Source organism: Bactrocera dorsalis, chromosome 3, assembly GCF_023373825.1.
Source record: "Bactrocera dorsalis isolate Fly_Bdor chromosome 3, ASM2337382v1, whole genome shotgun sequence".
NCBI lineage: Eukaryota > Metazoa > Arthropoda > Insecta > Diptera > Tephritidae > Bactrocera > Bactrocera dorsalis.
The window spans coordinates 85,155,994-85,183,178 of record NC_064305.1 but is presented as its reverse complement, the minus strand read 5'-3'; the positions used below and the strand labels follow the sequence as shown (position 1 = coordinate 85,183,178).

Below are 27,185 nucleotides of genomic sequence, written 5' to 3'. Positions count from 1 at the left end.
CTCTAATAACTGTAATTTTTAACATGTAAGGTTCTTCCAAATTTTAGTACTGTAGCTAGTACAAAATTACGTATACGAGATGGTGCACATTTTGACTTACGTTTGAATCCAAGTGAAGGAAAATATTAAATCAACCATTAAACACGCCAATTAGAACAAATATTCAGTTTTTTTTAACATTTTGATCTAAAATCGCAAGATTTTTTTTATCATCTGATCAAAATTGACCCGGACTGGTACATTTAAACTATATGCGCCAACAGAATCGAAAAAGTTGTTTTTCCTTTATTCTTTCGTCTGAAGTTTGATCTACTTGTATATATGTCATTTAGTGTGTGTTTGGCATCTGTTTGCTTAGGATACGATTCTAAGTCTTTTGGGGAGTCTACTGTAGCACGAACACAAGTTACAAGTGGCGCAAAGCCTTGAAAAAGTGTAAATAGTGCTTGAATATCGTCGTGTTTGCACGAGAGTGATAGCAGAGGATCGCAAAATTTTTTATAAATCGACTCAAAACGTTTTGGTTAAAGTTTTGGTTAAAGTTCTGAGTGAAGTTTTGGGTATCAGACGTTTCAACGCTACACTCGCACGAAAAGACCTGACTCTTTGACATGGTAGCTGAGGATTCTATTTACGTTGAACGTATCATTACTGGCGACGAGGCTTATGTTAGGTTTATAAATATGACATTTGTCCAACAATCAAGCAAGTGATGTCTAAAAATGAGTCCAAATCACAAAGGCCAAAATGTGCTGAAGGCATTGAAGAGCATCTCAGCCGAGGTCTATAAGTCATCCTCAATAATAAAGTGTTGTATTCAAATAAAATAAAAAGTAAAAATGTACTTTTCTTATTAGTCCGGTTCAAATTTGATAATATGGTAAAACTGATGACGCTGAAGACCTTGAAAGCCCTCCCAGCCGAGTTCTAAAAGCTTATTTTGAAGATGATAATAAAGAATTGTATTAAAATACGTAAACATTTATTTTTTATAAATCCGGTTCAAATTTGATCTTACCATATGATCAAATTTGAACCGGATTTATAAACTTTTAATGCCCAGGCTTAAAGAGCTGGCTCATATGTAAAGCATTCGCGTTTTAAGAGCTTTCAAACGTAATGTAAGTGTTGGTTAGAAATACATTGCGGCTCCCTCATATAGCTACTTTATAGAGTGAATTAGAATTTAAAAATTTTGTGTGAAAATTTCGATTAATAAGGATTTTTGTTAAATTTTTCTTCTTCTTCATTCGCGTAGACACCACTTGCGCGGTTATTGCCAAGTTTTCAATAGCGCGAGGCTATTTTGAACTTTTTATTGGGGACTTGACGGGTCCCAAATCCAACGCACAACCCTGGGAAGGGATGATTCGCCTTATTTTACTCAATTTATCTCGCCTTCAAACTGATATTTTTCGGCTTCTCAGAAATACTTGGTCTAAGACCGGAAGACATGAGCTGCTTGAGCTATATGTATGTCAAAGAATCGTTACAGGTCACTCCCAAATGAATGGGGCTCAGAGAACTTTCCTCACTTGCTTGAACTTCTACATATGGCTTCATCCTACCAAAATTCCTTAAGTTACTATAGAAATTTGGGTGAAAGTTTATATTTTTATAAAGTATAAATAACTCAAAACTCCCAGCATCATTGATATATTGCACAATTTCAGCCACAGCTAAGAGAAAGAAAATATGCAGCAAAGACCAGAGCACCAATTATAATAATAATGTGTTCTGATGCCTCTCTAAATATAATCTGCTACTTTTGCCACAAAAAATTTCCAGACATTTACCCACAGGCGGCAAGCAGCTACGTAAGGAACTCCTACCTACATGTTGCACATATGAATTTTAATATCCACTTGCAACAATATCAGTTTACTTACGCAGTTGTTGACAGACAATTGAGCAAAATTTGTATAAACACAAGACAAGATGCGAGCAACTGATAAATAAATCAAACAATACCGTTAAAGTGACAGAATGACGACAGGATGCAACATTACAAGTAGCACTTAAATCGAAGCATGTGCCACATGAACAGCAAGCTTAGCAAGTTGCAACTATTTAAGTACACACACACACACACACGCACATAGTTGTGTCTTCAAACAGCGCAAAACTCCCGGTTGCAAAGGCCAACAACGACCTTCTCGCCAGCCAGTGTCACACACAACGCACATTCCTTGTCCTTGGGCAGCTGTTGCGCCACAAGAGGTGAACATCATAAAACTGTCATTGCAACAAACTTAATGCGATAATATTTTTACACATAGCGCACTCTGCTTCTTTCTCTGTTTCGTTTTTTTTTTTGTTTTTCCCCTCCAAAGCCAATAAGTTAACTACAAATTGCCACAATTTGTTGCCTCACACGACTGAATTGAATTTTACTACCTGGCAAGCGAAGAGATGCGTTGAAATGCAGCAACAAAAAACACCAGCAACGACAAGTGTCCCCATGCAAGGCCAACGGGCTGGCAGTCTGGCTGAGTGACTCCCCGTCTGGTTGGATGGCTGCCAGATTGCTGGGCTGCCATGACATCCGCAAGCAACACCAGGCACACGGTGCACACAGATGGCAGTGTTTCGCCGGTGTGTCAGCAGGTGCAACAAGGCCAATAGGCAACATGCTGTCTGTCCGTTGTACGTACAGTTAAATGATAATGTCAGCAGGTGAGGTGAGCTCTGCAACAAGCATACCGGAACTGTACATATGTCGCCAGGCAGTGCGGCTGCAGTGCAGGCAGGTTGCATGGTTGCGCGGTTGGTTGAAAGTGGCAAGTTTGAGGCTTTAACTTTGTTGTGTGCCAAAGTGACAAGCGCTTAAGTTAGTTTGCCGCCAAAGAGATGTAATCAAAGTAAAAAATTTAAAGAAATTGCGAAAGTGTCTAAGTGGAAAATATTTTTTTTTGTGCTGTAAGCAATATTTTATATGTGAACACAAGGTGTATTTGAAGAACTTGGTAGGCATTTCTACTATTTGAGGATACAGCGGAAAAAATTGTGATTTTGGTTTGGCAGACGAATAACGTCCTAGGCGTTTGCAAGCAGTCAAGCAGTCCTTATAAAATGCTTAAAAACGGCCGAATATATGAATCGAAGGCAAGAGGCGTTGAATGAAAAATGGATCCGATAACCCCTAACGAACGGAATATAAACTGACGCGGTCAAGTCCGGACCACGATGAGGAATGCCGTGTTGTGTTGGAGAGAAAACAGACTGTTTACCTTGCAAGGCTATAATCGTCCACAACACTTCCGAAATGGGAAAGATATGGAGTGTTGAAGAGGGAAGCGAGACGCATTTGTAGGCAAACAAAGAGCTTGACAAGTTGACGGACAGAAGTAATGCTCGAAAATTCTACAACAAGATGCGGCGACTAACAAAGTTTTAAGACCTAGTGACTGTTGCCCAGAGCATGCTGAAATTAAAATTTCTCCAGCCTGAACCCGATTCTTCAATCGATGACGATGAAGCAGATGTTCCATTGCCCGACCGTGAAGCCAAAACTTGGATAACGCCCGTGAAAAGAGGATCAACACATACACCACCACGCCGATTTTAAAGCTGCGCTTGACAGTACAAAAAGGAGCTCTCTGAATGTATGTAAAGTGAAGTAGAGCGATATCAAAAGCTGCGTCAGGATCGGGAAGGGCCTCTCTGAGCCGTTCGAGACCAAACGAAGTTTCAGACAAGGCGACACCCTTTCGACTTCTTCAATCTGCTGCTGAAGAAAACAATTCGAGCCGCAGAACAGAATAGAGAAGGTACTATCTTCTACAAGAGTGTACAACTGCTGGCGTACGCCGATGACATTAATATATAATATGTATATACTCTTCTTTTGTGAAAATGATTTTTTTACACAAATAGAAACCACACGTCACCCGCAATACATATATGTATGTATGTGGATACCACACAAAACATTAAGCAAGCTACATTCCAATAGCTAGCGGAAAAGAAGTACCAACCGTCAATACAACAACAATAGCAAGCGGAAAAAGTTAGAGAAGTAAAGGCTATTCCTGTTCAATACATGTCCAGTTTATCAGAGACACAAACCACGAATGATGTTCCGATTACAGCGCCAACATTGCAAGCGGTTGGGACGAAGTTATAGCAAGCTCAGCGTACATTCACGATTTCTGGAAACTATGCAATAAAATGCAAATATATGTACATATATAAACATAATTTTTAAAATTTATCGCTTAATTGGTGAGTCAATTCATCTTAAGCTAGCTGCAATTTCAAATCTTTCTCAACCAACCGTTCTAATTTGAAAGTTTAGCCAATAACAAAACCGTGGTATCTTGGCGCGCCATCTGCTGGTGAAGTTCGTATCTGTGTTTCTTGCTTTTTCTTTCTGTTTGTCGTAGGAAGTTCCGTTAGTCAGTCGTGTTTTAGTTGTAGCCGGTTACAGTTGAAGTGTTCGTTGTTCGGCAGCGGCAATAAAAGCAATATTTTGCATTTAATAAGAAAATATGTGAAGAAATAGATTAAAAAAGATTGTTTAGCGAAAATATGTAATAAAATGGCCGAGATATATATAATTTCATTGAAGATGTTATGTGCAAAAGGGTCAAATGATTGGCTGTAGCAACTGAAAGTGTAAAGTTTGTTTAAATAAAAGTGTGAAATTATCCAAAAAATATGTTTTTCCTTAATAAGGTGTCCTATAATAATGCAATAAAGTTAAATTTGTGTGTGCAGTGTTATAAGTATGCAAATAATTGTATTTTCTCAAATTTTTTAAAGCAGTGACATTTCAAGATGGCCGCTCGTCTTAGGAAATTATCTGCTCTGCTCAACAAAAGTTGTATAAATCGCAATTAAGCAAATCACGAGCAGCCATATTGAACACACATGCTTGTTGTTGGCCGGAATGCACGCAGTGATTAAAACGGGTGAGTCAAATGTTAAATTTAAATTATTTTAACAGAAATGTTAAGCTAAGTAACGAATGTGCCAAGAAGGATGATTGTAATAAATTTTTATGTAGAAAATTCCTGAATTAAAACGGTTAATTTGTGTAGTTATTTTGTTGGTGAATAAGTGGTTCATGTCATCCTAATATGGTGATATTTATATCCTGAACAGGGTATATTAAGTTGCCACGAAGTTTGTAACACCCAGAAGGAAAAGTCGGAGATCCTATAAAGCAGGGATGGGCACATTAGCCCTCAGTGGCATTTTGCCCGTGCGGGCACGAGTGCACATTTTGAGGGCTAGGTGAGGGGATCGTCGCGGGCAAACATGAAGAGGGAAGTGAGAGCAACGTTTTACCACTCCATATTTACAAATGAGAGCAACGTATTTTCCACCACCATTGACTGATCTATCACATGTACAGTGGTGTGAACAAAATAGAAACAACCATAAGGTGTTGTGAAGTTTTAAAATATGCTGTTTTCTTATTAAATAAAATTGTTTTTAGATACATAACATAACATATATATATTTTTTCCTTACAGTGATTAAAATTTCCCACCATGCAAAGGTAAATAAAAACAAATTTTAATGCGAAACTCTAAACTCTGCAAATTATGTTTACCCCTTTTTGTTCACACAACTGTACAATTCCGATATGAAGTAAACTTCCACCCTTAAATTTGTGTACAATGTCAGTATTGCCGCAACCACTCTGCGATGAACATCAAGTTACGGAGGAATGTAATTCATTTTTTTCGCAATTTTTCTCAATTTGTTATGCCCTTCTCTCCGTAAAGTGATATTCCCCTCATCTAGCCCCCGTGCGCACTTTGCTAACTTTGCGGGCTAAAAATGTGGCCATCCCTGCTATAAAGTATATACATACATATTTAAATTATCAGTATGTTGAGCTTCAAATAATGCATTTTGAGCTGCACGAAGTTAAGAGAGAATTTAATATTTTTTTTGTATATGCTTTGAAAAACCTGAAAGCTCACAAAAGCTCAAAATGCATTTTCGAGCTGCACGAAGTTTACAAAAAATTTAAATTTTTTATTATTTTTGGATAAGTTCTGAAAAACCTGAAAGCTCACAAAAGCTCAAAATGCATTTTCGAGCTGCACAAAGTTAGCAGAAAATTTGAAATTTTTATATTTTTTATTTTTGGTTAAAACCTATCCTATTTTTGGATAAGTTCTGAAAAACCTGAAAGCTCACAAAAGCTTCAAATGCATTTTATGCTGCACAAAGTTAATAAGACATTTAAAAATTTAGTATTTTTTTTGTTTTTGAATATATTTTGATGAAAAGCTTGAAAGCACATAAAAGCTTTAAATGCATTTTCGAGCTGCACGAAGTTAACAAGTGATTTAAAAATTTAATATTTTTTATTTTTGAATGTTTTGATGAAAAGCTTGAAAGCTCACAAAAGCTTTAAATGCATTTTCGAGCTGCACGAAGTTAGCAACAAATTTGAAAATTTTGTAGTTTTTATTTTTGGATAGGTTTTAAAAAGCTTGAAAGCTCACAAAAGCTTCACATGCATTTTATGCTGCACAAAGTTAATAAGACATTTAAAAATTTAGTATTTGTTTTTGAATATGTTTTGATGAAAAGCTTGAAAATTCACAAAAGCTTTAAATACATTTTCGAGCAGCACAAAGTTAGCAGAAAATTTGAAAATTTAATATCTTTTTATTTTTGAATAAGTTTTGATGAAAAGCCTGAAAGCTCACAAAAGCTTTAAATACATTTTCGAACTGCACGAAGTTAACAAAAACTTTTGCTTAGTACCAAAAATTTCCAAAGAAGATACACTTGCGGTTTTCAGTAGTTTTCAAGCTGCTTGTAAGCTTTCAAAGCTTTGAAGCAAATCCCAAATATTCTTCCAAAGCAAGTAATCTTTTAAGCAAAAAAAATGTATGACAACAACAAAAAATTGGAAATTAATAAAAAAAAGTCAAAACATGTTTGCTAATATATTATTACTTTATTTTTAAATAATATACGTAGATAATCATAGTAACTTATGTATGTGTATGTTTCTAGCATTTATAAATATTATTCACCTTTTAGCACAGCGGGAATGAACATGTTCTTATTGAAAATAAATTAACTGCAAATAAACTTGCTATTTTTGTAATGAAATTCATTTTCTATACTTCAAAGCGGTGGCAGTCGCTTTTATCATAAATACATATGTGTGTATGTACTATATGTGATGAAATCTTAGGGGTAGAGTTGTTTTTTTTTAGTGTTCTTTTTATTGCTTAAGCTTAGTTCTAACCTACAATTATTTATTGTATGCATATTTGTTGTGTTCACATGCACTTTCTTAACTCTTAGCTTAGATTTATTTATGGTAATAGGTTATACTAATAGGTAGTAATTACATTTAGTATTATTTTCTTTTATAAATAAAAACCAAAACAATGTGAAAAAAATCAAATTATTAAAATAAGCGTTTTCAAAGTCATACAAAAATAACAAAAAAACTTCTTAAATATTATTATTAAATATTAATTATTATTATTATATTTTTTAGAAACTTTAAGGATGCTTTAATTTACAGTAACATGTTCTACGAGTAGCTAAGTTCTCAGAGTTTATAATTCAATTATTTTCTAAGCTTAAGTTAATTAGTGCTCAATTATCGAAGCAATTTTTTGCTTTCTTCAAGACTTCAGTGGTATTTTTATAAGTAGGTTTATGAATGTACATATGTATGTTTAAAAAATGATATCCTTTGGTATTCTTTTTTATAGTTTATGCGCGTACGCGGGTCATTTCTTTGCTTTATTTGAATGAAATGCTATTTAACGATTTTTCAATTATATATATATAACATATTTTCATATAAAGAAGTTCTGCTTACAGTTAAGTTCAACTCTTATTTGCAGCCATTTGGCGACTTCGCTATTTACATTTGCTGTTTAGACATGAATCTGGTAGCTACTAAAGCTTTAACTTTCAACGAAACGCTTAATTAAGCTTTAGGCATAACGAAAGCTTCCAAGCGCTTTAGTTTGACAAGGCTGAACGCCTAAGAAAGTCTTGTTTTGGATCTGTTATTGCTGTGAGAATTACAAAGATACGGCTTCGTGTTCTTATTCTAAATTTGGGGGTTTCTAGGAATTGGTGCTGCAGCACCTTCAACCAACAGTACTAATATACTATATATCTGCATTTTTTGCTTATAACGAACTTATCACTCACTTGCGCAATGCTGTAATTACAATTATAATATGCGTCTTTATAATTTAATAAATCTTAGCCTAAACATTTAACTTATGCGTCTAGTTTATTTTCATAGTTTTGTAGTTTTCCACGTTTAGCCGGCACTCCGCCTCTAGCTGGCAAGCGAAGTGCATGTAGTGGATATTTTGGAATTAATTTTGCTCCGCAGCTGCTCAGTAGTGTGCACTGCAGCGCTACAAGCAGACATAAACAGTTCCCTTTAGATCTATTTCTGCTTCAGTTTCAGTTTCTAAACCTGTTTCTGTTTCCAATCCTGTTTCAACTTCTGTTTTCTTTTCAGTTTCTGTTTCTACTCAATTCTCAACTTAGCACTCACGTTCAAGGTACTCTACAAACTTGTTTTTTGTCTAAGACGCTGACATAACGGCATCATTTACGTTACTGTCATTGAGTGCACTCTTATTGGTGATGACCGACAAACCGTTGCCATCATTTTTGCTCATGTTTCTGGGCGTAGTTTCATCGTTGCTTGTTGTGCTGGCTAAATCGGCCATGTCTTCATCTTCGATGTCACCATCTGCGCCGCTGGTACCGCTGCCGCTCACATTTTTAGCTTCCTCTGCTGTCGCATCCACCGATTCATTGTTTTCGTTGGCTTCGTTTGTCTTTTGCTGAGGGTCTGCTCTTGAGGGTGATGCGTCATTGGAATTGTTAGCGGTATTGGCAATGAGCACACCCGAGTAATTCACGCCATTCAATTCGAGATTGACGACCAGCTGTTGTTCGCCATTAGCGTTGGTGCCTTTGTGGTAGAGAGAAAGAAAGAAAAGTTGTTATAAGATTTTTTTAAAAATTATTTTACAAAACTTTGAAATTATAAATTTTAGTTTTCTTTAAAAAGAAATTGAGAAAGCTCCAAAAGCTAGGAGGGAAACAAAAAAGCTACGGAAATTGTGTGCCTGTAAGCTTTATCTAAAGCTTCAAAAGACATGTGTGCCTGAGAGCTTTATCTAAAGCTTCAAAAGATATGTGCTCCTAAGAGCTTTTGCTAAAGCTTCAAAAGACATGTGAGCTTCCAAAAGCTTCGTAGAGACAAAAGCTCCGCTTTATGAAATCTATTTCTTCTAATATCAGTAAACATACTATATACAATAATTTTTCAAAATTTTTCTGTACTCACCGTTACGTGACACACGGAATTGCATGCCCGAAAGCAGATTCAAAGCATCTTCGACGCCACCTAAACTGGGGCTATTCGATTGGGCACGCCCGGCGCCGCTACTGCTACAATCCATGGCCGTTGAACCACCATTGTTTTGCTGATTCGGCAGGTGTTTCTTCTTTGTGGATACCGGTGATATGTGACCGCTGGCATTGTCACCACAAGCATTGTTGCCATTGCTGGTGTCAGCACCAACGCCACCGGTCGAGGCCGCACTAGTCGAGGGAGAATTTTCAAGGGCTGAATCGTCAGACTTGTCCTGATTGCCGCTGGCATTCTTGACGAGATGTTGATGATGCGGCATTTGTAGGCCGTGTGGCAAGTGGTGAAGTTGCTGCAGATGATGATGCAGATGCTGATGATGGTGACCATTTAACGCGGGGCGATTGGACTCTACATCTTGTGCCATGGAGTTGTGGGCTGCGTTGTGCGTATCGGCGTCATCATCGCCATCCTCACCGTCCTCACCATCGGAGTCTTGTGGCAGATGATTATTGCTGTTGTTGTTTTGTTGATGGAAATTGGCGGCAGCTGCGGCTGCTGCCGCGGCCATACTCGAAGGTAGATAGAAACCAGCTGGAAAATTGAGGGCGCTACGTTTCACCGGTGGCGATTGATTGTGGAAATCGTCGCGATCGCACGGTTCAGGCGATTGTTCGTGCTCGCGCTCGCGTTTGATGTTGTTAATGTTTGGCGGTGAGTCGGAAAGGTTGAGAGCCTCACTGCTAGAAAAAGTGCGGAAAAGCAAATATTGTGCTTAGTATGGTTTCAAACCGAAATAACGGAAAGTAATGTGTTGCACAGTTGAGTCGCACAGATGGCGCGCTGACTATTAAATGCTTCAAATACTCACTTTTGTTCGTTTAAGTTTGGCACGCCCATTGCGTTTACTCCGGCGATAATCCCCGCTCCACTTCCCTGTGGTGAGGCGTTCATCGATACTGGCGGGCTGGTGTTGTTGTGATACATTTGCCAAAGCGCGACGCGTGAAATGTCCAAAGCGTTCATCGCCTCATGAGCTGGGGCCTCTGGACTTGCTGAACGTTGACGCTGTTGTTGCTTGAGATGTGCACCATTGCTAGTGCTAGGCGCACCAAGACGCGCTAAAGCCGCTGCATCGCCACCCACAACACCAGCCACATTGCCACCAGCGGCCGCTGCTGCCGCCGCCACCGCCGCCGCAGCAGCAGCGTTGCTATGTTGTTCCTTCTTCACCTGCATCAATTTAATATATTCCACCATGCGCTGCTCCAATTCGTGCGACACCAAGTTCGGCATTTGACCTATTTGACCGAAGGAGGGCGCCATCAATCTGTGGTGTGCGGCGGCGGCTGCAGCCGCTGCTTGCACTTGTTGATTGTTGGCGGCGTGTGTGACCAGCGCCAAAGGCGACATTTGTTGTATGCCACCGGGCAACTGTGGACGTCCAATTTGTGGCTGCATTTGCGGAAGAGAGGAAACGTGGAGAAGAGAGACGTTTAGTGTTTGGAAGAAATATGAAAATTGTTATTGCTTTACTCACCATTTGCAATTGAGCATGCATAGCCTCGTATTGGCCATAGCTGGAGCGACGACCCTCGCGTCGATTGCCGTCAATGGCCGCCTGCAGCTCGACAGGTGTACTCAGATTCTTCTTGTCGCATTCGTAGGGGTAAAGATATTTCATATATCTGTAAGTGGAAAGAGAGCGATTGTGGGATTTAGTTGATTATTAAACAAATTTTATAAAAAATTTGACTGTGACGAAAAATATCTAACTTTCGGAACCTAAAAAAAGTCCTCGCACTCGCGACTTGGGTGCCACGTCACTGTTGACAGTCATAACTTCGTAGTCGTATGTAGATAATTCGTAAATAAAAGGCAAAAGAAGATTTGTAAGACTCTTACGCTGTCTCTTTAATAAAAAAAAGGTTCCCCACACCTACTAAATGACTCAGCTAATTGTTTGATGCAATGACAAATAAAAACCTCAATCAAATATTCTACCGTTCATAATAAGACTTAAGCAAAAATTTGCATTACTTTCATGTACGCCGACACCTTCACCGAACAAAAACTTCACCGACACATTAATTGAGATAAACAAATAGAATACATACGAATATTTGATGCATGAACCTTGTCATCATCCTGCCAGCAAGAAATGCCAACATCATGATCACCCTCGGAGACGAATGATTATCATCTAGGTACGATCATTGCGCGCCGTTGGACCTAAATCAACAAAACATTTCAATTGTTGCACTTATCCAGCGACTGCAAGCCGAAGCAGCGACAGTGCAGTGTGGGAAAGAGAGAAGCGAACAGCGCGGAAGAGTTAGAAATAATAAGACAAACTTGAGTGACGTGACAAAATGCAAATGCGAAATCTCCAAATGAGTAAACACGACAACGATCGACCGATCGAAGGCAAGCGGAGACGACAAGAGACACTGCCGCCGCCGTCGAAGTATGCGGCAGCAAGCGTTGCCGGTTGTATAAAAGTAATGTTTATTAAATATTTAAATAAGTACGAGCACTACTAACGCAATCGAACGCGCCTGACTCAGTGATGAAATGAGGAATTACGATGATCATTTGCTGCGCCTGCGAACGTTGATCGTCGCACATCGAACGTTGGTCGTTGACGTTTTGTTGACGAGAGTGGCGGCTGATTGCAGAAAGAGTTGTTGTGGCAGCCTTTGATTGTGTTAATTAAATTAAAAGAACGCTAATGGAAGCCAACACAAATATGAGCGCATAAGGAAAAACAAAGTGAAAAGAAGACGTGTGGAATAGTGTTTGCGGCAGTGTCGGCTTTAGTAGGCAGGAGGCGACGCAGCCGGCAAATGCGGCGCTCCGTTGAGCTATGGCATAGTCAGGAGGTAATATGCAAATGAAATAAATGCCTGCAACAGCGGCGGCGAGCGAACGGTGTGTTGACAGGTGTTTATACAAAGGACAAAGACGTAGACGTCGGTTGGAACAATGATCAGGTCCATATCTCTTCAAGAAGCTGATCTTTTGTCAGAAGCACTGATATCAGAGCAAACTAACCGATCGGAATCAGATGGAAAACTTTTTTAGTTGACGAGATATCTCTATGAAATTTGGCATGGATTATTTTCGAAGACAAATCTCCGAACAAATTTTTCAGGTCGGTCAACTAAAGTTAATGCCCGATATTGCTTGTTATTATAGATGGAGGTTTCTTTACTGAGTCATAACAAATCCTTGAGTCAACCTAATTTTGGGGTTCTGAGACAATATTACTATTGTGAACTGAAAATAACTTCCGCCGCCCATGTCTAAACGGCAACTTTATGTTGTCGGCATCTCAAGCAACTTGTCTCAAATGAAGGTAAATATGTGTGTATGTATGTATATATTTGCATAGGAATGTATGCATGTGTGTGTTTTCATTTGCCGACATCGACTGGTGGTAATTGCACCATTACCGATTCAGGTGTTTACCCACATCAAATGTCTGCCCATGCACCAGCAACATCTGTACGTTCACAGCGAATACATAGGCATATTGACTTTCACACACACACGCACACTCAGGCACATTTTAATGCAAATAAAACGCAGCTATGCAGGCTGATCAATGGTGCTAATAAATGATGTTATTGTTGTTGTCGCCATATGTTAGTATTGTTGTTGTAGAAATGCTTGTTGTTGTAGTTATTGTTTTTGTTGTTTTAGTTGTTGATTTGTTGTTTTAGTTCTTGTTTTTGTAGTTAGTGTTTTGTTGTTGTAGACATTGTTTGTAGTTATTGTTGTTGTAACCATTATTGTTGTTGCCGTTTTTGCAGTTGTTGTTGTTGTTGCTGCATATTGCGGAACTTTAGTTGTTTTAGCAGTTGCCAGTCAAATTAAAATTTTCAACAGACATAGCGAACAACAACAACTACTACAATAATAAAATAATTAGCATTTAAAATAGTAATCATTACCATCATAATGCCAATGGTAATTTGGAGTTGGCCGAAGCAGCTGAAGTGCCATAAAGTACTAATGAGACGCTGCTGCATAGAGGTACATACATATGTACGCACTTACATACATATTAACCATAGAGCGCCTAGCACCATAACCTCCATCGTCCTCCGGCTAGCCAGCAGTGTTTATATAAGAAATCTTCCTGTCTACGCCACCATATCAACTCAGCTGAGTACATACACATGTACAGACTAACTAAATAGTCGAGCACTTGAACCCTTCTTGCACTTGGCAACACAAAAATACACACATACATGCATATGTACATGTATGTAAATTTGTACCAGGCCCTAACTCTTCGGCCGCCTGTTGCTTCCTTTCCATTTCGATTTCATATTTGCACGGCAATTCAAGTGAAACATCCATCTGTCCGGAGTGCACAAAACAACAATAACAACAACACAGGTGCTGATCCGAGGCTATGCAAGGATACTTGCCGGCTATTTGCTGGCTATCAACGACGCGCAGATCATTGATCATTCAAGCCCAACGCTCCACACGCCATAGTCATGGCTAATTGTTGGCTTAAACGCGCTCAATCTGACTCTAACTCTGACTTTTCTTATGCCCGACGACGCTTTGCTCTTACTCCTTGTTTTTCTTTTTATAAGCCCTTTGTGTAGCTTAACTCTTATTGCCTGTTTGTTTTAGTTTCCCAGCGTGTTGTTGTTTTAACAACAAACAGTTCGCGTCTTTGCTTGTAACATCAGCACGCAATGTCCGTTACATTTGCATAAAAATGAGAGTATGCGGCTGAGTGTTTGTGTGTGTGTGAGTATATGTGCGTGTTTGAGAAACCATCTTAATTGTTTACTGTTGACTGATTTCTGTAGTGTTTATTAATTAAATGCAAAATATGGCATCCACTGGCCGGAACTCTTGAGTTCAGCGCAGCCGACAAGGCAGCGGGGTAGAGTTGAAAGCGAGCACTCTTAAGGTGCAATCTGCATTAGCAATAGCCTTAAAAATGAGCAAGGAGACGACTATAAAATCCATTGCGGCATATTCACTTGATTTGCGAAGAACTTGGTATAGCGTAACCTCACTTTCTACATAATAACGTAAATAAAGACAAGAAAACATGCTAACTTCGGCTGCGGCGAGCTATAATACCCTTCACAGTTGCATTTCGTATAGCATGATAGGGTATAAGAAGAACTTTAACTTGCTTTTGATCAGTCGGTAATCCAGTCTAAGCAATAGCCTTGGGAAATAATTCATTAAAATTTCGTGTGGGTTTCTTCTCAAATAAAAATTTGTCCATACAAGGACTTGATATTAATCGGTGAATTTGGTATGAAAAATAGAGAGGAAAAATAAAAAGTAAAAAAATATAAAAAAAAATATAAAAAAAAATATAAAAATTGAAAAAATATATATAAAATTAAAAAATATATATGAAAATTAAAAAAAAAATATGAAAATTATAAAAAATATGAAAATTAAAAAAAATATATAAAAATTAAAAAATATAGAAAAATTAAAAAAAATGTATATATAAAAATATAAAAATTAAAAAAAATATATAAAAAAAAATGTAAAAATAACATATAAAAAAAAAAAATAATTTAAAAAAATCTATAAAATAAAAAAATATATAAAATAAAAAAATTAAAAGTTAGAAAAAAAACGTTCAAAAAAATTCTCCCAGGAAAACCCAGATAAGAAATACGAAAAAATTAAAAAAAAAAAAATCATTCTCATGTTTTTCTCATTCTTCTGATACTAAAATATTTTGTTCAGAAAAGAAAAATGGCATTAATATTTTTCTATTTTATTGTCGGAAAAATATTAGTCAAAAATCGTTTGGGAAGAAATTAATTTCAACGCAAAAAATAAAGGTAAAAACAATGTAAATAACAACAAAATGTAAACACAAAAAAAAAACGAAAAATAAGAATAAAAACTGTGCCTTAAAAGGAAAAGAGGAAGAAAAACGAAGGAAAGAATTAATTTCTGCGAGAAAGTTCATTGCAAAATTGAGTAAAAATCTAAACTTAATACAAAATTAGTTCAACGAATCAACCGAGTGAACAACAGAAATAAAATAAAAGTAAAACACAGAAAAGAAGGAATGAAAAATAGTAATAAAATGAAAGGAAACACAAAAGAAAGGAATGAAAAAGAACGAAAAAGGCAAACAAAGTAAAAGAAACCATCAAAAAATCGTGAAAAAAGTCGCTTTAAAAGGAAAGTTATCACGTAACGAGAGTTCATTCAATGATCATGTAAGGAAAAAAATATAAAAAAATGAATCACCGAACGTTTTTTGCTCCACAAGCTCCTCAAGTGTTAAAAATATAACATTATACTTGCGCCAATACTTAACTGCTGCCATTCAAAAGATATGAAAAGGAATTAAAGTTTTTATGAAGCGCTTATTGACAGTGGAAATTTTGATGCGTGCCATAAATTGCGCAATAATTCATAAAAAATACACTATAATTTCACATAAATGCTATAATTTCGAGTTTGCATTGAACTCGTTTTTCTCCACAGCGAAATTATGCAGGCCAAGTAAGTGGCGCTTGTGCCAGAGCTTTTTGGCGATATGCAAATACTTGCGAAGAAAAAATTTCAAATTTCAAAAAAAAATTAAAAAAAAAAAAAGATAAAAAATTTCGATGTCGAATTCCATTAAGTGGAGTCACACAAACATACATACATACAATTATTTTGAAACGAAAATAATTTAATATACTCACCCAAATGAGGTATTATTAAAAACAATTTTTTTATTTGAAAAAAAAAAATATAAAATTTCGGAATAAATAAAAAAAAAATAAAAAAAAAAATAAAAAAATTAAAAAAAAATAAAAAAAAATTAAAAAAAAAAATTAAAGAAAAAAAAATTAAAAAAAAATTGAAAAAAAATTGAAAAAATTAAAAAAAAAAACAAAAAAAAACTAAAAAAAACTAAAAAAAACTAAAAAAAACTAAAAAAAAATTGAAAAAATTAAAAAAAAAAACTAAAAAAAAAAATTTTGAAAAAAAATTGAATAAATGCTTGAAAAATATAAAGTGAAAAAAATGTAAAAGCATTTTTGGCGGTAAGAAATATTTTTTGAAATTTTTTATATCAAAAACTGAAACTAAAAATTTAAAAATTTTTTCGATTCCAATTTAGTAGAGGCACACATACAATTATTTTGAAACGAAACGCTTGCAGACGTTAAATCTCCAAGCTAATTTAATTTTTCATTAATTAGCGATTTTTATATGTTCGCCGTCGCGCTCTCAGATTTCAACAATTAGTACAGTAGCATTGATACAGTACGATTGATTGTTTTTGTTGCCGCTACAGTTTCTCCATTAGTGAATAGTGAAGAAGATCTTGTTTATTATGGCTGGTATCGAAAATTGGCAGAATATTTAACAACTTGAAGGTGTGTGTGCCTCCTGCAAGTTGTGTATGAATTAATAGAGTGGGCGTGTTATTTCTCACGCGTCTCCTGTGATGAGCGGCACAAAATGGATCAAACAATTATCTGTTATGTTGTATGTATGTATGTAAATGGTCATAATAATGGCGTAAAGGGCTACTTTAAAAATGCAAAAACAATTTGCATAAGGAAAAAATATATAAGAAGTTTATATGTATTAATAATAGAGTACGTGAGTGAATTTATATGTATACCATAAGTTACTTATACCCATGAGCTTTATATCTAACAAACGGGTCTGAAGACCGGTATGGCTGAGTTAGATAAGATTTCAAACAGTTTTTGGCGGCAGAATGAATTTCGAAATTTTATTTCGAAATCAGCAATTCGAGGTCAGCACTTCAGAGTGATTTTCGAAAATTTATTTCGAAAATTTGTTTCGAAGTCAGCAATTCAGAATGATTTCAACAATTTATTTCGAAGTCAGCACTTCAGAATGATTATCGAAAATTTATTTCGAAATCAGCATTTCGGAATGATTTTCGAAATTTTATTTCGAAAATTTGTTTCGAAATCAGCACTTCAGAATGATTTTCAAAAATTTATTTCGAAATCAGCAATTCATTTTGGAAAACTTTGGATTCCAATGATCCCATAGGCAATATACAAAAGCACCTCCGAAAATAGGTGAGAAATAATTTTTTTACCTAAAATATCTAAAATCAAAAAACCAAGAAAAATGTATTCTTATAGCTGAACACAGGTATGATCGAAAGACTAGTAAAAATTTCGATTTTTGTTAAAATGGCGGTTTCCTTGAATAAGCTAATTTTTTGTAAAACAAATTTAGACCTCCGAGTAGCTTTAAAAATCGAAGTTATTAACAAAAATAATATTCCTTCGAACATTACTTGTCAAACCACTCTTCAATAAAAAGCTTTTAGAAAAATATTTTATGTTTGTGAAATTTTTCTCACCGCCAGCTAACCATCTGAAGTTCCTACATACTTACATGTCAAGCCCACATATTTGTGGCGCAAATGAGCGACTTTTTATGCGACGCAATAATTTAAGTAAAAATTGAAATTTAATTAAAGCCTCGCAGCCATTAACGGAAGGCAGCCGCACCAAAAACCGCAGAGCAGCAGCCATAAATGAGTAAATGTATTACAAATAAATTTTATGTGAGGCGTTGCCAGGCGAAAAACTTAAATAACAATAAAATGAAATATGAAAAGAGACGCAAAAAAAAAACAAAAACAAAAATAAAAACAAAAAAAAAATAAAACCAAAAATAAAAACAAAACCAAAAAAAGGAAAGAAAATAGCGAAATGCAGTAAAAAGCCAAAAAAAAAAAGCAGAAAGCAACAAATGCAATTATATTAAAATATTTTATTTGTATCTCCAACCGTTTAGCAGTGTATTTCTGTGTGCAACTGCGCTCGTGTGCCGAGTAAGTGTTACTCGCATTCATTTTCGTGTGCTTTTTATGCACTCCTGTGGTGCTTTATGGCTGTCAAAAGCTTTCGCCTCAATGCTCTGCTTGAGTGTGTGTGCATAGTTTTTGCACTCACTGTCTACATGGCTGGGCATTCATAGACGAAATGTTATTGTTGCTTATACATATTATCATTTTGCTTGCAACAGCGCAAGAGACATTAATGCGAATGGCAACAAATAAAGCCAATATTTTTATGATCTGTTATTAGCAATTGTAAATTATTGCAAGAGTACTAAAAAATCGCCACACAGTGTCTGCTGTTGGCAATGCATATGTTGTGGTTGTTTGTTGTATGCAGACGCAGAAAGTTGCTTTAAAGGGCTGCGAGAAAGGTGTTTAAGTAGTATAGGGGAATATGTGCTTATGTAAATTATAGTATATGTATGTATGCACATATGCACTTACATATATGCAACTGAAATATGCTCAAATCAGGTGTAAATAATTTTTTTCATCGTACGAAAACTAAATTTCTCTAACAAACTGACGCCTGCCATACACATTTGTGGTGATTTATTTGAGAAAAAACTCTAAACAAGCAAAAACGTTAACTTTAGTTACAACAAAACTATAATACCCTTCCTAAATAGTGAACTCTCCATACAAAAAGTTGATTTTGATCGATCAGTTTGTATGACAGCTATATGTTATAGTGACCCGATCTGAACAATTTGTTCGCAGATTGTACCGTTACCTTAAATAATTATTCATGCGAAACTTCGTGAAAAAATCTCATCAAATAAAAAGGTTTTCCATACAAGCACTTGATTTTGATCGATCCGTTTGTAGGGCAGCTATATGTTATACAAGTCCGATTTGAAAAATTTATTCACAGTTTATAGCGATGCTTTGGACAAATCTTCATGCCAAATTTCATGAAGATGTCTCATCTAATAAAAAAGTTTTCCATACAAATACTTGATTCCGATCGGTCAGTTTGTATGGCAGCTGTATGCTATAGTAGCCCGATTTTAAAATTTTGTTCACTGTTTATAGCGATGCTTTGGACAAATCTTCATGCCAATTTCATAAAGATATCTCATCTAATAAAAAAGTTTTCCATACAAATACTTGATTCCGATCGGTCAGTTTGTATGGCAGCTGTATGCTATAGTAGTCCGATTTTAAAATTTTATTCACAGTTTATAGCGATGCTTTGGACAAATCTTCATGCCAAATTTCATGAAGATATCTCATCTAATAAAAAAGTTTTCCATACTTGATTCCGATCGGTCAGTTTGTATGACAGCTATAAGCTATAGTAGTCCTATTTAAAAAATTTATTCACAGTTTATAGCGATGCCTTGAACAATAGTCTATGCCAAATTTCATGGAGATATCTCTTTAAATAAAAAAGTTTGCCATACAAGAACCTCAACTTGATCGTTAAGTTTGTATGGCAGCTATAAGCTACAGTGCTCCGATATCGGCGAATTTCAGATCAATAGCTCAAAAACTGAGTTACATACGCTTAATATACAAGTAGATCAGATCACTTATACATTTTATAGTTTATAGGGTCCCCGACGTTTTTTACTGGATGGCAAACTTAATATACCCTGTTTAGGGTATAAAAATTACCAGACTGCAAGTAACGGTTACACGTTGCAAATACCTGCCTGCGGCCACCCTGACGTTCACGCATAAAAATATATCTACAATCACAAACACACATGTATCTTTGTAGGTGTGTGCCGTTAAAGCGAAGCTTAAATTTCAAAAATTTTAATTATAAACTACGCCAGCCACTTTGTTGCATGCCACAATGTGTGTAAGTCATTTTAAGCGAGACATAACTTATTCTATAATTTGTTATTGCCGCTGCTGCTGCTGCTGCTGACGACTGAATGACGGTTGTTGGACTGCTGGCTGCACGTCTTCTCACGGCCAGACATGCAGTTAGTTAGTTGGTTAGTTATTTCGCCAGTTAGCAAGAAGCCACAAATGTCTTTTGTGGCAATAAAGAAAATGCCAAAATAAAAAGTTTAAAATAAAATAGAAAATAAATAAAATGCAATAAAAATCGCTGCAGCAAAGCTTTATTTTTGCATGTACATTTGCGGTTGCAAGCATTTGTGGCATGCAACTGCATAATGGTTTTTCTTGTACGAGTTGTTGTTGTGGAAAAGGGCGCAACCGAACGTTTGCCACATAAAATATGTCATCAACTCGACATTAATGCAACAACACGGGCCAACAAGACGCTGCGCTCAGTGCTGCCAATGTGGCCATAACACACACAAACATACAAACATGCATACATATATTCATAAGTATGTACTTGCATAGGTATTGCTATTTGTTAGGTTTTGGCTCGTCTGGCTGTTTTTTCACACATTTATTTGCGCGAAAATTCAGACACACGCGTTGCAAATCTTTTATGCCCGTTGATTGCACCTTTGCGAAAAACAACAAAACCCAGAAAGAGTTACCTTTGTTAACACTTTAATCGTTTCTTTAGTCTTTTACAACAAATTCAACTGGTAAATGAGCAAAAAGTCTGGTTGCTTTAGCTTATTGCCGAAATTTATTCGAAAAATTTTCATTTTTTTGGCATATTTTTCTAATCCCTTCCAGTACCGACACTTTTTACTAAGCTCAAACTTGAGTTTCATCCGAAACTACGAGCGTTTTTATTAGTCTTCTGTCTTTCGAGATCACAAAATCCGTTAACTCATCACAAAAGTAAGCTTCGACCAACTTCTGTCTTTCGAGATCACAAAATTTAACACACAATCTAATCATATGACCTTCAGCTACTTTAGCATAGAACTATTTTTTTTTTATGGAAAATAACTCTCAATTTCTTTAAAAATTCTTCATTATCTACTTACTGTGTTCTCAATGTGAATGCGGCACTTGTTATGCTTGAGGGCAAATGTAGACCTTTAATGATTTCCTGCCACAATTTCTTGTTGATGACATCAACAAGACCGCCACGCGCTATAACCAAATTATATAGCTCATATAAGTCCAAAACGGATTTTGCCATTATCGGTAAACGATTGATGGGTGTGCCTGAAAATGAAAGAAAGCCTACATTTTAGAGGTAAATAAAATAAATTAAATTAAAAAAATATATATGATAAAGTGATGAATGTTTATAGAAATTATTTACAATTAGAGATAGAATTGTATTATAACGGTATTCATATTTTTATAGTTATAATAATTACAGATTTTAGGAAATGATGGTATTGTTGGACTCTTACATATTTATTTGTTTGTAAAGAATTACACATATTTCTGCGATCTCAAGTTCTTAATAGTCATTAACTGCTTCCGAAAAAATTTAATGATCGTTGAAACATTGAAGATCAAAATAAAGTTCTTGTTTAGAAAACTTTTTTATTTGAAATGATATTTTCACGAAACTTGGCATGAATTATTTTCCAAGACAATGCAACAATCTCCGAAGAAATTGTTCAGATCAGACTACCATAGCATATAGCTGCCATACAAACTGAACGATCAAAAAAAAGAGCTTGTATGAAAAACTTTTTTATTTGCAATGATATCTTCACTAAACTTGGCATGAATATTTGTTCAAGACAACGCTACAATCTCTGAACAATTTTTTCAGATCAGGCTACTATGGCATATAGCTGCCATACAAACTTAACGATCAAAATCTAGCATTTGTATGAAAAACTTTTTTATTTGATGAGATATCTTCACTAAACTTGGCATGAATATTTGTTCAAGACAACGCTACAATCTCTGAACAATTTTTTCAGATCGGACCACTATAACATATAACCGTCATACAAACTGAACGAACAAAATCATTACTTCTTTGGAATTTATTCAATTTTTTAAAAGTATTAAAACTTCGGGCCAACCGAAGTTAACGTTTCATCATGTTTTTTCATAGTGAATTATCTCTACCCGAAAATAACCTTAAAATGTATTAATAATGGCTTTTAGCAGCTTTTCATAAACTCGTTGAGAATTGCCAGCACTAGTAGCGGTGACAAAGAAAAAATTGTTACTCAAATTTGAACTTTCTCATTTATACGTATTTGTGATTGCGAATATTGAATTTCCTTAAATAAATATTTGTTTACATTATTTACAGTTATTTCACTGATAAGTAATTAAGATAATTTTCTAAAAGCAAATATTTACACAGACTACAAATCAAACACATATGTACATATTTACCTAAGAAAAAAGTGAGAAGTGATAATGGAAAATAGAAATATGCTGTTATTTAAACGGTAAGCATACTTTGTTGTTGCAATAAAAAACAACAAATGCTATAAAAAATTTATAGCAAAGCACAATGCACACACACATGCATACTATATATACATGGATACAGTAATCGTAAATAGTATATTGTATATAGCTAATAAGTAGCGTAGCTAATGGCAAGTACACAAAAAAGCAACAAAAACAACACATGAATGAAAAAAGCAATAGAAACCAATAAAAATCTCAAACAACACAAGCAGACAAATGGAAAAACGATTTTTAATTGCTGGCAATCAATTTAATTACAGTTCAATTATCATCGAATGATCATACGTATAACAACAATAACAATAACAGCAATAAGTAGCCATGGCAATAGCGCAGCAATGCTCCGAATCACACACACATTCAGCTCAAAAAACTACAAGGAAATTAAAAAATAAAAACGATTTAGCAGCGAATGATCAAGTTTAAGCAAATGATCGGACGGACATGCAGCAAATCGGGCTAACTGAATGGCTGACTGACGTTAAGCGAACGTCAACAGCTTTATTACCAACACTCGAGCACAAAACTTTTAAGCATTTGTATAATATGAGCGCATACGAATCAATCCGATCGCAGCTAACGAACGGCAAGTGATCATCTTGATAGTGTTGATGATGATGAGGAGGAAGATGCTCCGGCACAGCGGAACTTATCGCCGCGTAATTGCTGGAAACGAAAGTGTTAAATGCTCAACTAAGCAGAACAACAACAAAATCAATAAAATAGATTTATCGGCAAAGCAAAAACAAAGTGGCAATCACAGATGTCTAACAGAGAACTAGACAAAGGCGCGGGGAATCGTCGGCTCACACAAATAATCAATTCAATGCACACATTCAATTTGCGGCTGCTGCAATCGTTTTATAACGAGCATTATTAGGCTGTGTGGCAGTAGGAGAAGACGACTAGCGGCAATCAGGCGTGGATGAAAGCGATCGTTCGGCGATGCAATGATGCGTGTGCGCTGAAGTGTTGCCAATATTTTGTACTAATTATGGCGCAAGCCCATTTAGTTTTCAAATAAGTAGTTAAGCGTGTGAAAGGTAAATTACTTGTGTAGCGATCGCGTTGATCGTGAAGAAAAAAAACAGAACGTGAACTTTGGCTGTACGGTAGTTATAATACCCTTCACAGGTGCATATTTATAGCAATAATTCCCTTCACAAGAGCATTTTTTATAACATTAAGAGTATAAAAAAGACCTTTAACTTCTTTTTGATCGATCAGTTTGTAAGGCAGCTATATGTTATAGTGGTCCGATCTGAAAAAATTTTCTCGCAGTTTATAGCGTTGCCTTGGAAAATAATATCAGCGGAATTTAGTGAGGATATCTTGTCAAATAAAAAAGTTTTCCATACAAGAACTTGATTTTGATTGATCAATTTGTACGACAGCTATATGCTACAGTGGTCGGATATCGGCGATTTCGTCAAATGAGTAGCTTCTTGCGGAGAAAATAACTTTAGCAAAATTTCGAATCGATATCTCAAAAACTGAGGGACTTGTACGCATATACACTGTGTGTGACGCTGATCTTATAGGCTTATAGGCTTCGACATTTCCTGCAGAGTATTGCAAACTTTGTGGTAAACGTAATATACCATCTTCATGAGAAAGTGATCTTAACTCATTCTCATCTTCATAATTTCTCTTCACTTCACTTGCCTCGCGCCAAATGTTGCAATCGATCACACCTACACCCGGCAGCTATATATTTATGTGATTCCAATACAGGTAAATAAACACCCACAAATGAAATGAAATTAAAAGCGATCAGTTAATGAACATAAAATTCAGTTTAATAAAAAAGCAATTTGTACATTTTCGTATACTTTTTTGCCTTAACTCAAAATATACACGATCGATTGGCTTTTTTACGACTTCGCTCGCAAAGGAATCAATCAAACTACAAATGATCGACATGTTGATTGAATGAAAACGTTGTTGTGTTGCGCTATGTTGTTATACATATTGCGTTAATGCGTAAACACGAGCGAAAAAAATGCGCCTGCAGGCGATGACGAACAGCGGGCTGATCGATCAGTGCGGATCCGTTGTGAAGTATACGAAATCAAATAAAAATTGGAAAATAATGTTGAGAAATAAAAAGTGAGAAATTACCAAATGATTGTTGCTGCGAACGCATACTAACACACACAAATACGCATACCTTGCATGCAATTAGAAGGAGCTAAAGATGCGCAGAGGCTAAACGATCGCAGTGATCGAATGATCGTTGCAATAAAAACTGAGAAATTACCAAATGATTGCGCCTACAAACAGACATAACAACTTGTAGCTGCATACAAGCGCATCTGCATAGCGAAGAGAAGGCGGTAGAGGCGGCTAAGTGATCGAGTGATCGTTGCAGAAGATCATTTGCCTTAGCACGCGAGCAATCAAAAGAGCGAGTGCGATTTAATGATGCTTACAAAGCTGCCAACAGCAGAATTTATCAAAAAAGTGTATGTTGGCTGTTGAAAAAATTAATTGCATGCCACAGAGGTGGACAGAAAGTGCGCCAAATAAAATTTTAATGAATGCAATCTTAAAAAAAAAAATATAAACGATTACAAACTATTTGCTGGCACACATCATTTGTCAGAAAATGTAAAACGAACAAGAAAAAAGATCAGTACGCTGTCATACCCTGCATAAATACCAAAATTTCCTTACATGAACTTGATTTTGAGCGTTCAGTTTGTATGGTAGCTATATGCTATAGTGGTCCGATCTGAAACATTTTCTCGAATATTTTACAGTTATCTTCGAAAATAATTCATACCAAATTTCCTGAAGATATCTTTCCAAACCAAAAAGTTTTCCATACAAGAACCTCAATTTGATCGGTCACTTTGTATGACAGCTATACACCACAGTAGACCGATCTGAAAAATTTCTTTGGAGATTATAGCGTTGCTTTGGAGAATTTCACATGCCAAATTTCGTGAACATATCTTTTCAAATGAAAAAGTTTGCCATACAACAACTGGGTTTGGCTTGATCAGTTTATATGACAGCTATATGCTATAGTGGCCCGATCTGAACAATTTGTTCAGAGATTTTACTGTTCTCTTCGAAAGTAATCCATACAAAATTTCTTGACGATATCTTTTCAAATAAAAAAAATTTTCATACAAGAACCTCTACTTGATCGGCCAGTTTGTATATCCTATAGTCATCCGATATAGCCGATTTCGACAAATGAGCAGCTCTTTGGAGAGAAAAGAGCTTGTACAAAATTTCAGATCGAAAACTCAAAAACTAAGGGACTATTATATAGAGACGGCTAGATAGACGGACCCCGATCGACCCAGCCCGCCATGCGGATCATTTATACATCGTTTTTATATGGTCTTCGAAGTTTCTAGGGGATTTTTACAAACTGCGTGGCAAACTTAATATACCTGGTTCAAGGTATAAATATACAATCAAATGCAGAGCAACGTCATTGGCGCCGCATCAGCGCTAAAGATCGCTGACGCCTCATATCACTCATTATATGAGGGCAATATGCATTTTTGTGGCAAAGTGTGGCGGTTAAATATACAAAAATAACATAAATGTAATGTAGCTATAAAATTATTTAAAAATGCATTAAAAATCACTAACACACACAAACATACTTGCATATACATATGTACATGCGAGCAGCGAGCGTGTGGAGTGAGTGGCAAGCGCTGCAATATGACAATAAGACGTTGTGTGGCGCTCAGACAGTAGACGACACAAAAATAATAACAACAAACAGGGGTGGGTTGGAAAGTAAGTGACAGACAAATGCGCTGACTGAGTGGCAAACACACGACAGGCAATCAAATGACAACAAAAAAGTGCCAACAACATATCAAAATAGCGACAACAACAACAGCAATTGCAGTGAAGGAGGCAAAAGTAAGCCAAATAAGTGGTAATGATGACTAACAGTATTCGAAGCCGCACTGGCAGTCGCAGGCAGTTGCATGGATGCCCATCAGCAGTCTCATTATCACTAATAACAACACAATCAGCATACGCGAAGTGTCGTCTCCTCGAATAATACATACATACATACATACATGTACATAAGTATCCCTCGATTGCAGTCGGCCAGCAGGAATGTGACTCCATCAGCAGTCAGTCAGTCAGTAAAAAAAATGCTCCGACGCAGACTGCAACTATTCTGGTTGCTTTTCTCAGGTATCCAGTATGTTGTTGTTGTGCTCGATTAAGTTATGTTTGTCTGTCCGTATATCGTAAATAGGCTCATTCATTCACACTTGAGCAAAAAATAATAATTGAAAATCACTTTATATGGAAAATTTTGCTGTGTAATGTTGTGGCAACGCCAGCTGAAGCACCTTCATTGCCCCATTTTACTTTGTCAGCCAGCAAATTGATCATCGAAATTATGTTAATTAGATATTAATTAATTCATGCGTTTGCTTTTTATTTATTTAGTGTATAAATGATGCTCGAAGTTGAATTGTTGATCCAGATTGAGTTGATAGCGAGAAATTGTGCTTTGTAATAGCGCTTATAAATTCATACAAATGTATGTACATATGTATGTTACCATATGTATGTAAGTGTGGGTAAAAGACACACTGAGCGTCAAACAGCGAAGACAGGAGATGAAATTTGTATTAGTAATTTTTTGTTTAAATAATTTTACTGAATTTTAATTAACTTTATTCAATTGCAAGATTAATTTTCTAATTTTTTTATTAGGTT

General features: G+C 35.9%; 1 protein-coding gene across 3 annotated transcripts in view; it reads right to left on the bottom strand.

Annotated features, from left to right (window-relative positions):
• Nucleotides 1–7,179: 7,179 nt before the first annotated feature.
• The window catches only part of LOC105227737 (protein dead ringer), an 81,758-nt gene continuing 61,752 nt past the window's right edge, over nt 7,180–27,185 (bottom strand). Inside the window, exons 7-11 of one of the 3 annotated variants that reach the window (XM_019990857.3) lie at nt 21,062–21,263; nt 10,881–11,028; nt 10,212–10,795; nt 9,317–10,083; nt 7,180–8,938 (exon numbers count right to left, since the gene is read on the bottom strand). In XM_019990857.3, coding sequence (XP_019846416.2) covers nt 8,544–8,938; nt 9,317–10,083; nt 10,212–10,795; nt 10,881–11,028; nt 21,062–21,263 — 2,096 coding nt within the window. In that variant the 3' untranslated portion in view covers nt 7,180–8,543. The remainder of the gene's footprint in view (nt 8,939–9,316; nt 10,084–10,211; nt 10,796–10,880; nt 11,029–21,061; nt 21,264–27,185) is intronic. The other 2 variants (XM_019990858.3, XM_011207230.4) reach the window with 2 other exon arrangements.